Genomic DNA, 16,847 nt, shown 5'->3' on the forward strand with positions numbered 1-16,847 from the left:
TGCAGACTGCTTCCTAGCTACTTTGAAACAGTGCCAAATAGATGTCCATAAGTGGAAACGACTTGCTCAACAGAAGAAAGCATGGCGAACATCCATCCATGAAGACGCCTCCTACTATGAGGCCCGTCGCATTGCTGCTGCTGAATGTAAATGGCAACTGAGGAAATCTCACTTGATTAAAAAAAGTCAAGATTCCCAACCTGGTGCATCCGGGATCCACTGTTCAATCTGCGGAGCAAAAATAGGTCTCAGCAATCAGTAAAAAAACCTAAAGATATTCTAGCTATCTTCTTCAATATCGAAGGACGAACGACGACAGCAATGATGACCCCCAAGGTCTCCTGACCGGAAATCAAGAAAACCCACAACCGAGTTTAAATTTGGGCACACGCACATCATCTCCCATACACGAGTACAAATTAAACCCCAGCATCCCCCACTAACTGAACAGAAGTACAACCATCAACCTCCAGCCACCAAGCAGAAACAAGCATGTCAAACACCAACTCCATCCCACACTCACCAGCAATTAAGCCAAGCCACCCAATGAGCTGAAATCCTGCCACTAGCTCTTGTTTCCCTACCCTGTCCCAAGCTGAAAACAGGACACCCCCCACCCCCACACTGTGCAGAAATCAGTACACAAACTACCTCCCAAGGAGGTCCAACAAACACTCCCCCGAACAGAAACCGAGACCCCCCCAAATGAGCAGAAATGCAACCAGCAAAGCCCCCTCCCTGGTGAACAGAAATCTGGCTACTAACCACCCCCTCACTTAGCAGAAATTCAACCAAATCCCCCACTCCCAAACCCGACCTTCTTCAATACCTACTGAGGGCAAAGAGCTCCTTTCACTCCCCCATCCCAAGAGAGGACAAACCTATGCTTTCCACCTTGTCCCCACTGAGGACAAAGATGACGTCAACCCTTTCACCCACCAGCAGTAACTCGCTCTCACCCAAATGGAAATAAATATCGTTCCTACCCACTGAGAAACAACTTATGCCTCTTCCAGCCCCTCACCCAGAAGTAACTTGGCAGCCTGAGGCAAAAATGGACCCTCCGTAATGTTTTCCTGTGATGAGAAAAAAAAACACCTCCTCCCTCCCCAGAAACAATCCCAGCTTCTCTAATCCCTCCACATAACTGAAGCCCCTCCTCCCCGTTACCATTTTGGTAAATCTCCTCTGCACCCTCTCCAAGGCCTTGACATCTTTTCTACAGTGTGGTGCCCAGAATTGGACACAATACTCTAGCTGAGGCCTAACCAGCGATTTATAAAGGTTTACCTGGACATATATCGCCGTTGCTTCATAGTCGCTGAGTTAAAATCCTGGAACTCCCTTCCTAACAGCACTGTGGGAGTGCCTTCACCACACGGACTGCAGCGGTTCAAGGAGGCGGCTCACCACCTCCTTCTCAAGGGAAACTAGAGATGGGCAATAAATGTTGGCCTTGCCAGCGACACCCATATCCCAAGAATGAATTTTTAAAAAATACTTTACAAAAAGGCAGATCATGATCCCAGACCACATTTTAATTACATTTAAATTTCACAATTAAAATCATGGGAATAGGAATCTTACCACCAATTGAAATGCAGTACAAAGGTACATGTCAAACAACTCATTTTAATAATGCAACTGCAAGTAACAGATTAAAGATGTTCCTTTCTACATTTGAAATACAAATTTTACTTAGTGATTTTTTTTTGTAGGCCTTCAATTTGGATGCTCCTGCCAGCTTCTGCAGTCACCCAATGGTAGGTGCACTTGGGGCTTTTGCATCTGTTCTATTCCACAAGGTTATGCTGCCCCGAGGAGCAAACATGAAAAAACATATCTGGAGTTGCCCAATGCAACATAAAATCAAAAAAGGCTGGTGTGTAAAGCAGCATCAAATTTGCTTCAACATCTTTGAGGCTACATGTGATAAGTTCACCAACAGTATTGCATGTTTTCTATAGGAAGCAGAAAACAAAAATCGTTGAAATTGTTACTGTCTTTGGGCATATCACTGCATTTACTGCAAGAAGTTAAATGAATTTGACTTTGCAATAAATGTAACAGCTTCTAAGACAGAACAAATGAAGAGAGAGAGAGGATAGGATTCTCCTTTCCCTTGACAAAAAAAGGGTATGATTTTTTACCTCATTTTTAGGGCATAATTAGAACAAGGAGATTTCAGAATTCCGTGCCTGGAGTGATCAAAAGCACTTGAGTGGGGTGCCCCATGGATCTGTGCTGGGACTTATCCCCTTCCGGGCCCACGTTAATGACCTTGCATGCTCAATCCAAGACAGGTAAGTACACAGAGGATACCAAGCTGGTTAACTGTGAACTCAAAAGGCAGCCAAGATCTTACCAAGGGAAGCTGACAAGATTTGCACTTGGCCGATCAGCAACAAATAAAGTGCAATATGGACAACTGCAAAGTACCACATATTGGCAGTAAAAATATGAGGCACATGCACTCCATTAGTAATATAAACTTCACCAAGGGAGGAGCTGCAAGATACCTAGGCAGATTAGTTATGTCGTCACTCATCAAGTCCAAACAGCGTGAGATGACATTAAGCAAAGCAAATAGGATTCTGGGTTATATTGCTGAGTCCTTTCAGTTCAAATCTGGAATCATGCTGAAGCTGCACAGTGCCCTGGTCAGGCTGCACAAAGTTACATTTCTTATTGCCACAACATAATGGGTTGATCCAGACAGGAAAGAGGAGGGAAAAGAGACTGATCCCCTAAGTCAGAGGGAAGTGTTGGTGATCTTCAGCTTCAAAAGGAGAGTCCCAGATGGGACCATAGAGGTACACAAGATATTTAACAGGGCAGAGAAAATAAACCCAAAAGAATTCTTTTGGATACACCAATAGGACAAGAGAGAACAGGTTCAAGGTTGTGAAGGGCAAACTTGGGAAAGTATACAGAAGCTAGTCATCAGCTGGTGGTGAGGCCAGGATGTTGGGCTCATTTAAGAATCAGTTAGATGCTGTAATAGGAAGATGGTAGAGCTGGCATTCTAAAAGGGTAAGATCAAATGGGCCGCAAGCAGTCCATCCGGCCGTCTTGCGATTTGAAGTTTATAATTCAATGTATAAACTTAAACCCAGCATTACTTCTATCATTTACATACCCAATCAAATTCAAAGAAAAATAGTTTAATCCGTAGAACAAATAAACCCCATACTTTTACAAAAAAAAATCTTTCATCTGCTGAGACTGACAACTTAGAACTGAGGCAGTACTTTTCTCTAGCCATTGTAGTCTGAGCTTCCCTGGTGTCACATTGTACAGAGTCAGACATGATGGGTTCTTTATTGCATGTGCTCCTGAAACAATATGGAGTCATAACGTCAGCCATTTGCGGGTATGAGACCCTTGATTATTTTTACAAAAATAACAAATCCAGAAGGCATCAGACAGAAGGCCCACATTCAAGGAATCCTTTAAAAAAATTAAGCCGCTTTAGATCATATCCACATAGTACAGCATATTTAAGTTTATAAAATCTTGGGTAACTTACTGTTGTTTGGATTAGCATTTTCTTCCACCATTTGTAGGGTTGCCCACCCTCCAGGATTGTCCTGGAGTCTCCAGGAATTAAAGATTAATCTCTAGGACACTGCTACAAGCAACCCAGGAGAAAAGTCATAGGGATATTTTAAAAAAAACTGCATGATTTTTTTCATTTTCATTTATTAGTTATAACAATATCAGGAGAAGAGATAAAAAGGCTGATGACTGACAATCAAGCATCAATCAGGTAATTAAGAGCCTGTTTTCTTTCCGATTGGCACGGGAAGGCGGTGCGCCGCGAGGATGGACGTTTCGGGCGATCGATAGTGTGAGCATTAGGGGCAGGGCGTGTGGAGATGGGTGGTCGTGCGATGAAACCTCCAGGAATACGTCCAGAGTTCGCAACCCTAACCATTTGAGTTTTGTTCATAATTCTTCAAAACAAATGCAATCTGGTTTATTTTACCTAGGTCCCCCTTTAACGCATTTACTGCTCTCTGGAGATGAATCATGTAATAAATTCCAATGTCAGGTCACTGATCAATAAATGCTCACACAAGCATGTGTGTCACAAGATATGCAAAGGTGAATCATGTTGATGATGCAGTTGAAACAGGATAATGCACTAGCTGGAGCCTATTACAAGACAGTGACATAGTGAGGAGTTCAGAGATGTCAAACCTTTCAGAATGTTATCAACTCTGGACCCAGAGACACGTTACGTCTTTAGAATAAGCTCCAGCCTTACAAATGGAGTTCATGAGAGTAACTGTTTTATTCCCCCAACCTAAGCTGGGTTATCATGGCTAACACCAATGATTTAATCACTTGATTTGAAATGAAGGGGCGTCACGTTTTATTTTACTACCATGTTACAGGGAATAGCATGTCCTTTTAATATATTAAATGATAATAGCTATTAAACTCGCACATGGTTAAATTGATTTCATAGAATATTTAAATTCCTTCTCTATCACTACTTCCAACAGTAATCTCTTAAGGGAGTGGTGGTACAGTCCAGGCCACAGACAGTGCCGCATCATAAATGGCCAACCCCACTGTACTTCTTACTGATTACACTGCAAGTGAGTTCACAAACCATGAGCAGATTATAATCTGAACAGTAATCCTCTACTGTCAAACAGCTCCTTTATATTTCACTAAAGGTTTCGTGCACTGATTCAGAATGATGCTCAGTCTTAGATTTAAATATGAGCAATTGCAGCTAAAGTCATTAGAATACCTAGATTTAGCACAACGCAGCTCATATTAAAATACTATGCCTGGAAACAGGTATAAAATATGCGCATTTAAGGAAATAAAGCTTCCAGTCCATGACAACTCAGTTATTCAAACTCAATGGTAGCAAATACTCTACAACCAGCCCAATCTGGCTGTTTGTACAAATTCAGTGCAAAATAATTATTGCAATTTTTTCTAGTTTTATTTTGGTCCTCCATTCTTCCTTTCTTCAAATTTCACCTCAATGTTCTTAGTGTCTCATTTCCACTTCCAGAAGCCTGCAGCTGGAAAGATCAGGTACATTCTTCAGCTGAGGGCTTCTGGAAGCACAATGAGAGACTAAGAACCTTCTACAGTTCCAACACAAGGCATATTTTGAACATATATATTTCAAGTGTGATAATTACTTGTAAAAGTTTACAACAGATCTAAAAATGTCTTGGTTTTTCCATTTCATTAACAGTTTCCAAACTATCAATATGGGGTGGTATGTGGGCGACACAGATAGTACATGAATTACACATACAGCAGTGTACATGCACATTACAACATCACAAAATTGCTATTCAACACTGTGACATATGTTTCAATTGTGTCATGCCAACACTAACCCCAATACGTACATAATCCATTCAGTCCAGCACCAGACTTGAAAATACATTAACACGGCTGAAATCAGCACTTGTGCTACGGCGCCAAGTGATAAATGTCCTTCTTTGGATATTAGTCAACATGAAGGCACACCCCTACTCAATGGCAAACAAAATGAGACCCAAAGTTACGCCAGTAACAATCTGGCTGACAACTAGTGTCATTGCACAGAGATCAGAATTAAACTATCCCCATGGAGTCACTGATTCATTTGAAATTTTATAAAATCTCTCTGATGGGTACACTGAAAGCTAACCACCATAAATGTGATCGGTTTATTAGTTCACAGCCATGTGAAGGTCTACTGTGATTCTCGCTATGCTAGTATAACTCACTGTTCTCCCTGTTCGATATTGAAATGGTTCTAGATGCTTGAAATTATTGCCAGTTCTTCTGGGTGGATTGAAAAATCATTGAAATCTGGCTAAATTCTCAATTTTTTACAATTCCAATGAGGAGAGAAACGGGGAACCAAAATGTTCCCCTTCCCCAAACAAACTCAGTTTGTGGATTTAAAAAATCTCCCTTTTGCCTCAACTTTCTGTTATGGCTAGGCCCAGCCATGAACAAGTGGAGGCCTCCACACAAACAAATCACTATCCTGAAGCAACTGCACCTCCTATAGGTCAAAGAAAGAAGAGCAAATGTTTGAAGTGAAATGAATCCCTCACCTTCCCAGCTGAAGGAGCACGTTGAGAATCCACCTACCTTAACTTGGGAATTGTGAGGTAAGGAGATGGAAAGGAGAGGCAAAAATGAAGGTTGCACATATTGTAACTTCCAAATAACCAAAACCAGGTCACAGCTTACGGTCAAGGACAGGGGAAAAAAACAAATAGGTCATAGTCAAAATAAAACTATTATGTGGTTTAAAAATCAATCACATGAACCATCCTTCCATCCATCCCTCCATCGCTCATCCACCTTGGAGCAATCGAACTCTGGTTTTCCTACACGCTTGTTAACGTCATTATGGAGAAGGCACATCCACTGCGAAAATGTATGCCTGTTGCTAGTGTCCGCTGGGATTGTCTTCAATCTACAACAGTGGAATAAAGACACAGGATCAGCATCAGGAGAGGCATTCCAAAATAAACTTTTTCAAATTCTTCACTGTGCAAAATCTATTTGTTATCTTATTAAGTCTCAACGTTGCTACACCACAGGGCTTTCTGATGGGGCCAGCAAACCATATACCATTATTGATCAGATGGATAGCAGTGATCAATCAGATCGGCAATCAAAAACAAAGCTGTCACATTGTATCCTGCAGCAACTTCCCTGCTCCCACATAACTCTGCAACCAGCCACCCCATCCACTCACAACTGAAGCTTTGTAGCCCTAAAGCCCACTCACCAGTCCACACACAACCACGCCAGACTTCAACTAAGGGCCTGGCCGTAAGCTGCTTCCTCCATTCAAATCCTCTTGGACCCAACCCCCCAACATCTATCTCAACATACTGACGACCCTATGCCCTGCTGTTTTTGGCCTCAATCTTAGGCCCTACCTCTATCTGCCTCCTTGACCCAGGGGCTGACCTAAAGCTCAGTACTGGCCGACAACCTCCACTGACCAAATGTCACCCATCAGACTCAACCTGTGGTCCAATCACCCCTCCATCCTTAGACCCTGCCTGAGCTTCAGTCTCTGGCCAAACATGCCTCTCTCAAACTAGGCCTTTATATTTACTTATGTACTGTAAACATTTCATACATTTAGCAAGTTTACGCCGTGAAAAACTAAGCCATATGGACCAGAAAGGCCCTTGATTCAAACTGTGCCCTGTGCATGCCAAGCTGGAGCGGCAGTTGCAGTGCAACAATTGGTCTCAGTGCCCCTGGGTTGGGGGAAGGGGAAAGAAAAGGAAAAACAAAGGCAGCCAGGATTCCCACTCTTGATCGCTATCCAGAAACTCCTGCTGGACGTGCGTGTGTCAACATCAGGAATAGGCTCAGCTGCGATGACCCCTCTGACTGAATTGCCTGCTGCTCATGCATAAAAAATGACCACTTAGGTGAGGTACAAGACAACACCTGTGTAAGTGTTTTACAGCAAGGAGATACCCATCAGGAAAGGAGGGAGAGAGAAAAAACTGGAATGGGAAAAAAAATAAGATGGTTGTAGAATAGATATGATGTCCATGTCAATCTTTGCTTTTCCATTTAATCAACTGAAAAATTGGATCAGGCTTTAGCCAAGCAAATTTTTCCAAAGTTGTTTTCATCTCCAAAATAGACAGTGGAAGCATGGAGACAAAATAAAAAAGGCAACGTAACAATTTTAAACTTAAAGAAAAGGGGGGGCAGGGGAGGTTTAAACAAAGCAAAATTAGCAGTTAAAACTAAAAGAAAATCGGGCAACAGAATAAAAGGATTTAAGGACAGCATGACAAACAAAGATAGTTTAAGTTATTTAAACTTGAATTTTGAATATTTATTTTTGTAGTTTAGGATTAAAGCTACATTAACAAATTTACTTTTGTTGTTTTAGTAGCTTTAATATGATTTTACTCCAAATTGATTAGCCCAGACAGACAGAAATTAGCCTGCAACAGTAGTCCAAAGGATTCTCACAGTAACAAACCAAAGAAGAAAAAATACCATACTGACCTGTCTCTCAAGTCTTTTGCACACTCCTCACAAGGAAAGAACTTTGAAAACAAAGAAATAAACTGCTTCATGTCATCCTGTTGTTTGTTGGTGGGTTTGTCTGGGTAATATGCTGCCATTGTATGAAGGAAACACCAGGTGCTCCTTCCCAATTCTTCACGGTCTAAAGGGCATTCAACGGGACGCGCTTTATCCAGGTCTTCTGTGACATCCTGTAGTTGAACAAGTATAGCCAATATTAAAAGTTATATAAATAAATCTTAAAGCATTAAATGGAATAAAATCAGAAATTTTGTATCTGGATATGAGAAATTTCACAATCGTTACTCTGCAGATTATACTGAGCTGCATTCAGTTAAAAAAACACAATGTTCTGCAATAACTGATAGAAAAACAAATCCTACCATAGTTGAGCAATGACTTTTTAAAAAAAAAAACAAAAGCACTGCATTGTAAGTCGCATTTTCCAAGAGGACATATTGGATTAGGGTCTGTTGAGGGGGTTCTGTTTAGACAATGCGAAACTATGTTGTTAGTGAAACCAAATGTAAAGGTCTCATATGGGGAAAATTGCACGAGAAAGTAGAAGACAAAAACCACAAGCTGCACTAGATCACTAGTTTACATACATGCCAACCCTCCAGGGACTGAAGATTAATCTCCAGGACACTGCTGCAAGAAACCCAGGAGAAAAATCATAGGGACATTAAACAAAATAGTGTTTTTATAAATTTTCTTTGAACACTTTTGTTTACTAGTTATAAAAATATTGGACATGGGGGAAAAAAGGTTGTTTGACTGACAGTCAAGAATCATCCAATTGGCTAATGAAGAATCTGTTCACTTCCCAATTGGTATGGGAAAGTGGCGCAAACATGGACATATTGGGCGGGAGCGAGGGGGGAGGGATAGTCGGAAGTCATGTGATGACACCTCCAGGAATACGTCCAACCAGAGCTGGCAACTCTAATGCCAACCTACAAAACTTGGAAAAACTGACATCTTGTCAAGAAATCTTTGCTGTAGCAATTTTCACAAAAAATTTGTATCTACATTGTTTTTTCATGAAGTTTTAATTGTAAGTGCTTTTGCGTTTCAGGAAAGAGAATATGAAGCAAATGAAATGAATGCATGTGCTGCAGCAGCCAGCCCAAATGATGATCAAGTGGTTTTCTGAGTTCCATCATATTTTCGTATCGGAATGAGATGTATCTAACTCATACACTGATGTAAGCAGCAAGACCTACTGCATACGTCAAACTTCAGATTTCCTTAAATTGCCCCACAAAGTATCATGGTCTACCTCTTCTGGAAACAAGTTAAAACATAGTGAACAGAAGAGGTAACCTACAATGCTTTGTGGGGCAATTTAAACTGTCCCAGGGAAACAGGAACAGGAGTAGGCCTCAAGAATGTTCCGCCATTCAATTAGATCATGGACGATTTTTTACTCCCATTTACAGCCCTGATGGAAATGGCACAAATGGGCCCAAAATACTAGCTGTTCGTTCCAAAAGCATACAGTTAGCATACTAAATCAATTATAAATACATCTACACCAAAAATAGCATTAACTATTATAGGAACAGCCTTGTGTCAGCCACCCACACAAAGCAGACAACAGCCAAGTCACAAATCTCGGAGGGCAATAGTGAGCTTGAGAAGGCTACTCAAGTTGAGTCATTAATTTGGGTCAGGAATGGACAAAAGATGGTGGGTGACAAAAAGCAGGCTTCTCTGCTGAGTTGTTTCATGATTCCACCCATGAAATAGATTACTCGATGAACAAGGGCAGCTGAAACAGACTGCTTCACTGGTCGCTAGCATGGCTACCACTTTGGATACTGTGTAGTATGGCGCTTCCGTCAAGTCTTCCTGGTTGTCAGTCTTACTGGAGATGGTATATGCGTTGCCACAGCAACAGTGCATTGACAGCGTCATTATGATGTCATCAGCTACAAACTTTTCCATCATCGCGGTGACTTCATGACAATATCATGACATCACAACTCCACAAAAATTGTAATTGAAAATCAGGAAATGGCAGACTTGCTAAATACTAACTTTGTATCGGTCTTCACAGTAGAGGATGAGGACCAATACGAGAGCTACAAGGAAAAGTAAATCAAGGGGAGGAGCTTTCTAGATTTAAAGAAGTAAAAAAATGGTAATGCAGAAAATAACGAGTCTAAAGATAGACAAATCTCCAGGACCTGATGGTTTCCACACTAGGGTATTAAAAGAAGTAGCTGAGGAAATTGTAGATGGTCTAGTCATGATCTTCCAAAACACTCTGGACTCAGGAATTGTCCCCATGGATTGGAAAATTGCCAATGTCACTCCATTATTTAAGAAGGGTTGGAGTGATAAACTAGGAAATTGTAGACCTACTAGTCTAACGTCTGTTGTGGGGAAGTTACTAGAATCTGTTATTAGGGACAGAGTGACTGAGCACTTGGACAAATATGAATTGATCAGAGAGCCAGCATGGATTTGTAAAGGGTAAGTCATGTTTAACAAACCTGGTTCAATTTTTTGAAGCTGCAACTAACATGGTAGATAAGGGAATGTCTACGGATGTTATCTATATGGACTTCCAGAAGGTATTCGATAAAGTTCCACGTAACAGACTGTTAACAAAAATGAGCGTGCATGGAATTGGAGGCAACCTATTGACATGGGTAGGGAATTGGTTAGGAGATAGGAGACAGAGAGTAGGGATAATAGGTATGTACTCAAATTGGCAGGATGTGATTAGTGTTGCCCCCCCATGGGATCTGTACTGGGGCCTCAGATTTTCACTATATTTATAAATGACTTAGATGAAGGAATAGAGCGCCACATATCCAAGTTTGCTGACACCACCAAGTTAGGTGGTACAGTAAATAATTTAGATGCGAGCAGAAAGTTGCAACAGGACATAGAAAAAGTGAGTGGGCAAAACTGTGGCAGATGGAGTTCAATGTGGGAAAGTGTGAGGTCATCCACTTTGGACCGAAGAAAGATGGATCAGAGTATTTTCTAAATGATGAGAAGCTCGGAACTGTGGAGGAGCAGAGAGATTTAGAGGTCCAAGTACAGAAATCACTAAAAGCTAGTGGACAGGTACAAAAAATTAAAAAGGCTTATGGAATGTTGGCCTTTATCTCAAGGGAGCTGGAATACAAAGGGGTGGAAGTTATGTTACAATATATAAAGCTCTGGCTAGACCTCATTTAGAGTACTGCGTTCAATTCTGCACACCGCACCTCAGGAAGGATATATTGGCCTTGGAGGGAGTGTAGCACAGACTCACCAGAAAGATACCAGGGCTAAAAGGGTTAAATTATGAGGACAGGTTGCATAGACTGGGTTTGTATTGCCTCGAGTATACAAAAGATTAAAAGGTGATCTAATTGAAGTGGTTAAGGTGATTAAAGGAATTGGTAGGGTAGATGGAGAGAAACTATTTCCTCTGGTGAGAAAGTCCAGAACAAAGGGGCATAACCTTAAAATTAGAGCTGGGTGATGTCAGGAAGCACTTCTTCACACAAAGTTGTTGAGGCTAATTGAAAATTTCAAAACTGAGACTGATAGATTTTTGTTGGGCGAGGATATTAAGGGTTTTGGAGTTAAGATGCAGATCAGTCTTGATCTAATTGAATGGCGAGACAGGCTCGAGAGGCTCAATGGCCTACTCCTGTTCCCACGTTCCTACATGGCGAAAATGTCAGTCAGCCCCGGGCATTTGCAGACTGTTGAGCCCCCACAACGCAGCTGGTTTATGTTCCACGCGAGCCTCCTTCCACTCTATTTACTTCATATCAACATATCCTTCTATTCCTTTCTCCCTCATGCACTTATCTGGCTTCCCCTGAATATTCTGGGAGCAGAGACGGGACACGCTCAAGTGCTTTCAAGGATCTTTGAGAAGTGAACCTCGGATTGCCAGGTCACATCCCACTTCTTATTGGTATGTTATAATTGCACTTGCATTTTAATATCTTTTCTACTTATTGTAACTTCTTAATAAAACCTCATATTTAGGAACAAAACACCTCCGAGACTTTTTGATTAAATCGTAAAGCAAGAACTTACACACATTTTTACGTGGTAAAACTAGTTTCTTTTATTAGCATATGATATAATTGTAAACCAGCCAGTTACAATAAAGTAGCTCTCTGTAACCTATGCAAAGTTACTGATATATATGGTTAGTGTGCGATAGATTGTTATGATCTGGAATGTACTACCTCAAAGTGTGGTAGTAGCAGATTCAATAGTAACTTTCAAAAGGGAATTGGAGATATACTTGCACAATGGGAAAGAGCAGGGGAGTGGGCCCCGTCTGCCCTCTCAGATGGACTTTCAAAGAGCCAGCAGACATGATGGGCTGAATGGCCTCCTTCTGTGGTGTAAGGTTCAATGAATTTGTCCTTGGCTACTCCAATTCTGGTACCCATAATAAATATCTACATAACACAATTGCAGATCACTCCTGTCCAAATTGTGCATCTAGCTTTAAAAAAATCTTGTATACTATGACATAATTATCTTAAGCCTGCTAGAGTACTGAGGCACTCAATGAGCAAATGTTATGTGATGTGATCAAACCTCCAGGAATACATCCAACCAGAATTGGCAACCTTAGGTTGGCATACATGTTAACATCTAATCTGAAAGATTGCATCTGACAACGCAGCACTCCTTCAGTATTGCACTGAAGCAGCAGCTTGGATTATGTTCCGAAATCCTGGAGTGGGGCTTGAACCCACAAACTTGTGACTAAGGAGAGTGTGATGACAACTTAGTATGCAAGTGATTAGGAAGGCAAATGGAATGTTGTCATTTATTGCAAGGGGAATGGAATATAAAAGTAGAGATGTTTTGCTAGTTGTACAGGGCATTGGTGAGACCACATCTAGAATACTGTGTGCAGCTTTGGTCACCTTATTTAAGAAAGGACATAATTGCTTTAGAGGTGGTTCAGAAATGGTTCACGACTGATTCCTGGGATGAGGGGGTTATCTTATGAGGAAAGGTTGGACAAGTTGGGCCTGTATACATTGGAGTTTAGAAGAATGAGAGGTGATCTTTCCGAAACATAGAAGATCCTGAGGGGACTTGAAGGGGTAGATGCTGAGAGGACAAGAACTAGGGGACACAGTTTCAAAATAAGGGGTCTCCCATTTAAGACCGAGATGAGGAGAATTTTTTTCTCTGAGGGTTGAGAGTCTTCCCCAGAGAGGGGTGGATGCAGGGTCATTGAATATTTTTAAGGCTGCGTTAGATAGATTCCTGATTAACAAGGTTACAGTAGGTAGACGGGAAAGTAGGGTTGAGGTCACAATCAGATCAGCCATGATCTTATCAAATGGTAGAGCAGGATCGAGGGGCCGAATGGCCTACTCCTGCTCTTAATCCGTTTGTTCCTATGAACCAAGAGACACCAGGAAAGCCACAGGTTTAAAGGGAAATCAGATGGAATTGTGCCATCTGACCCATCCCAAACCCTCTGAACCCCCTCAACCGGTCACCTTCGCCCATTCCACAGGCGGCCGCTCCCGTCAAGTGTCCTGAACCCCGGCGGGTTGACGTTCCCGCGGCACTCGGGGCCCTCCCCTCCCCTCCCCGACAGTCGGGGGCCCTCCCCTCTCTCCCCCTCCTCTCTCTCTCTCTCCTCCTCACTGACGTTCATCGGCCGTTCGGCCCAGCGACACTTTCCTCGCCCCTCCCCCTTACCGCAGACACCGGCTGCTTCCTCTGTTCCCGAATCCACGTCTTGAAATCCACGCAGGCCCGGCACGGTCTCTTCGGCTTCTCCCCGCTGCTCTGAGGCGCGAGTCTGTCGGTGTCGTCGCCTCTTCCCACCGGGAACGGGAAACCGGCGAACGGGTTCGCGCCGCTCGGGCCCGGGCTGGGCGCCGCCATCTTTAACCGCACGGCATTCTGGGAAGTGCTGGTTTAAACCCGAGCTCAGGGTTCATCACAGGGATTGTTCACACCGGAAACCCCGCCCCCCCGGGTCATAGGGTCATAGGGTCACATCACAGGGATTGTTCACACCGGAAACCCCGCCCCCCCCCCGGGTCATAGGGTCATAGGGTCACATCACAGGGATTGTTCACACCAGAAACCCCCCCCGGGTCATAGGGTCATAGGGTCACATCACAGGGATTGTTCACACCAGAAACCCCCCCCCCCCGGGTCATAGGGTCACATCACAGGGATTGTTCACACCAGAAACCCCCCCCCCCGGGTCATAGGGTCATAGGGTCACATCACAGGGATTGTTCACACCAGAAACCCCCCCCCCCCGGGTCATAGGGTCATAGGGTCACATCACAGGGATTGTTCACACCAGAAACCCCCCCCCCCCGGGTCATAGGGTCATAGGGTCACATCACAGGGATTGTTCACACCAGAAACCCCCCCCCCCCCGGGTCATAGGGTCATAGGGTCACATCACAGGGATTGTTCACACCAGAAACCCCCCCCCCCCCCGGGTCATAGGGTCATAGGGTCACATCACAGGGATTGTTCACACCAGAAACCCCCCCCCCCCCGGGTCATAGGGTCATAGGGTCACATCACAGGGATTGTTCACACCAGAAACCCCCCCCCCCCCGGGTCATAGGGTCATAGGGTCACATCACAGGGATTGTTCACACCAGAAACCCCCCCCCCCCCCGGGTCATAGGGTCATAGGGTCACATCACAGGGATTGTTCACACCAGAAACCCCCCCCCCCCCCGGGTCATAGGGTCATAGGGTCACATCACAGGGATTGTTCACACCAGAAACCCCCCCCCCCCCCGGGTCATAGGGTCATAGGGTCACATCACAGGGAGAGGGGGCTCCATTAATGGAGCTCAGGGTTCATCACAGGGATTGTTCACACCAGAAACCCCCCCCCCCCCGGGTCATAGGGTCATAGGGTCACATCACAGGGATTGTTCACACCAGAAACCCCCCCCCCCCGGGTCATAGGGTCATAGGGTCACATCACAGGGATTGTTCACACCAGAAACCCCCCCCCCCCCGGGTCATAGGGTCATAGGGTCACATCACAGGGATTGTTCACACCAGAAACCCCCCCCCCCCCGGGTCATAGGGTCATAGGGTCACATCACAGGGATTGTTCACACCAGAAACCCCCCCCCCCCGGGTCATAGGGTCACATCACAGGGATTGTTCACACCAGAACCCCCCCCCCCCCGGGTCATAGGGTCATAGGGTCACATCACAGGGATTGTTCACACCAGAAACCCCCCCCCCCCGGGTCATAGGGTCATAGGGTCACATCACAGGGATTGTTCACACCAGAAACCCCCCCCCCCGGGTCATAGGGTCATAGGGTCACATCACAGGGATTGTTCACACCAGAAACCCCCCCCCCCCGGGTCATAGGGTCATAGGGTCACATCACAGGGATTGTTCACACCAGAAACCCCCCCCCCCCCGGGTCATAGGGTCATAGGGTCACATCACAGGGATTGTTCACACCAGAAACCCCCCCCCCCCCGGGTCATAGGGTCATAGGGTCACATCACAGGGATTGTTCACACCAGAAACCCCCCCCCCCCCCCGGGTCATAGGGTCATAGGGTCACATCACAGGGATTGTTCACACCAGAAACCCCCCCCCCCCGGGTCATAGGGTCATAGGGTCACATCACAGGGATTGTTCACACCAGAAACCCCCCCCCCCCCCCGGGTCATAGGGTCATAGGGTCACATCACAGGGATTGTTCACACCAGAAACCCCCCCCCCCCCCGGGTCATAGGGTCATAGGGTCACATCACAGGGATTGTTCACACCAGAAACCCCCCCCCCCCCGGGTCATAGGGTCATAGGGTCACATCACAGGGAGAGGGGGCTCCATTAATGGAGCTCAGGGTTCATCACAGGGATTGTTCACACCAGAAACCCCCCCCCCCCGGGTCATAGGGTCATAGGGTCACATCACAGGGATTGTTCACACCAGAAACCCCCCCCCCCGGGTCATAGGGTCATAGGGTCACATCACAGGGATTGTTCACACCAGAAACCCCCCCCCCCCCCCCCCCGGGTCATAGGGTCATAGGGTCACATCACAGGGATTGTTCACACCAGAAACCCCCCCCCCCCCGGGTCATAGGGTCATAGGGTCACATCACAGGGATTGTTCACACCAGAAACCCCCCCCCCCCGGGTCATAGGGTCATAGGGTCACATCACAGGGATTGTTCACACCAGAAACCCCCCCCCCCGGGTCATCGGGTCGTAGGGTCACATCACAGGGATTGTTCACACCAGAAACGCCCCCCCCCCCCCGGGTCATAGGGTCATAGGGTCACATCACAGGGATTGTTCACACCAGAAACCCCCCCCCCCCCGGGTCATAGGGTCACATCACAGGGATTGTTCACACCAGAAACCCCCCCCCCCCCCGGGTCATAGGGTCATAGGGTCACATCACAGGGATTGTTCACACCAGAAACCCCCCCCCCCCGGGTCATAGGGTCATAGGGTCACATCACAGGGATTGTTCACACCAGAAACCCCCCCCCCCGGGTCATAGGGTCATAGGGTCACATCACAGGGATTGTTCACACCAGAAACCCCCCCCCCCCCGGGTCATAGGGTCACATCACAGGGATTGTTCACACCAGAACCCCCCCCCCCCCGGGTCATAGGGTCATAGGGTCACATCACAGGGATTGTTCACACCAGAAACCCCCCCCCCCCGGGTCATAGGGTCACATCACAGGGATTGTTCACACCAGAACCCCCCCCCCCCCGGGTCATAGGGTCATAGGGTCACATCACAGGGATTGTTCACACCAGAAACCCCCCCC

The 16,847-nt window shown here is 45.2% G+C and overlaps 1 protein-coding gene across 1 annotated transcript; it reads right to left on the minus strand.

The window, feature by feature from the left end:
* Positions 1–1,517: 1,517 nt before the first annotated feature.
* On the minus strand, positions 1,518–13,993 carry gfer (growth factor, augmenter of liver regeneration (ERV1 homolog, S. cerevisiae)). The gene is made up of 3 exons (XM_068002835.1): positions 13,750–13,993; positions 8,029–8,240; positions 1,518–6,454 (listed from the first exon to the last, which is right to left on the minus strand). The coding sequence occupies exons 1-3, from the start codon at positions 13,936–13,938 to the stop codon at positions 6,292–6,294; spliced, it is 564 nt and encodes a 187-aa protein (XP_067858936.1). The 5' UTR covers positions 13,939–13,993; the 3' UTR covers positions 1,518–6,291.
* Positions 13,994–16,847: the final 2,854 nt, after the last annotated feature.

Source organism: Heptranchias perlo, chromosome 22 (assembly GCF_035084215.1).
Source record: "Heptranchias perlo isolate sHepPer1 chromosome 22, sHepPer1.hap1, whole genome shotgun sequence".
NCBI classification, from domain to species: domain Eukaryota; kingdom Metazoa; phylum Chordata; class Chondrichthyes; order Hexanchiformes; family Hexanchidae; genus Heptranchias; species Heptranchias perlo.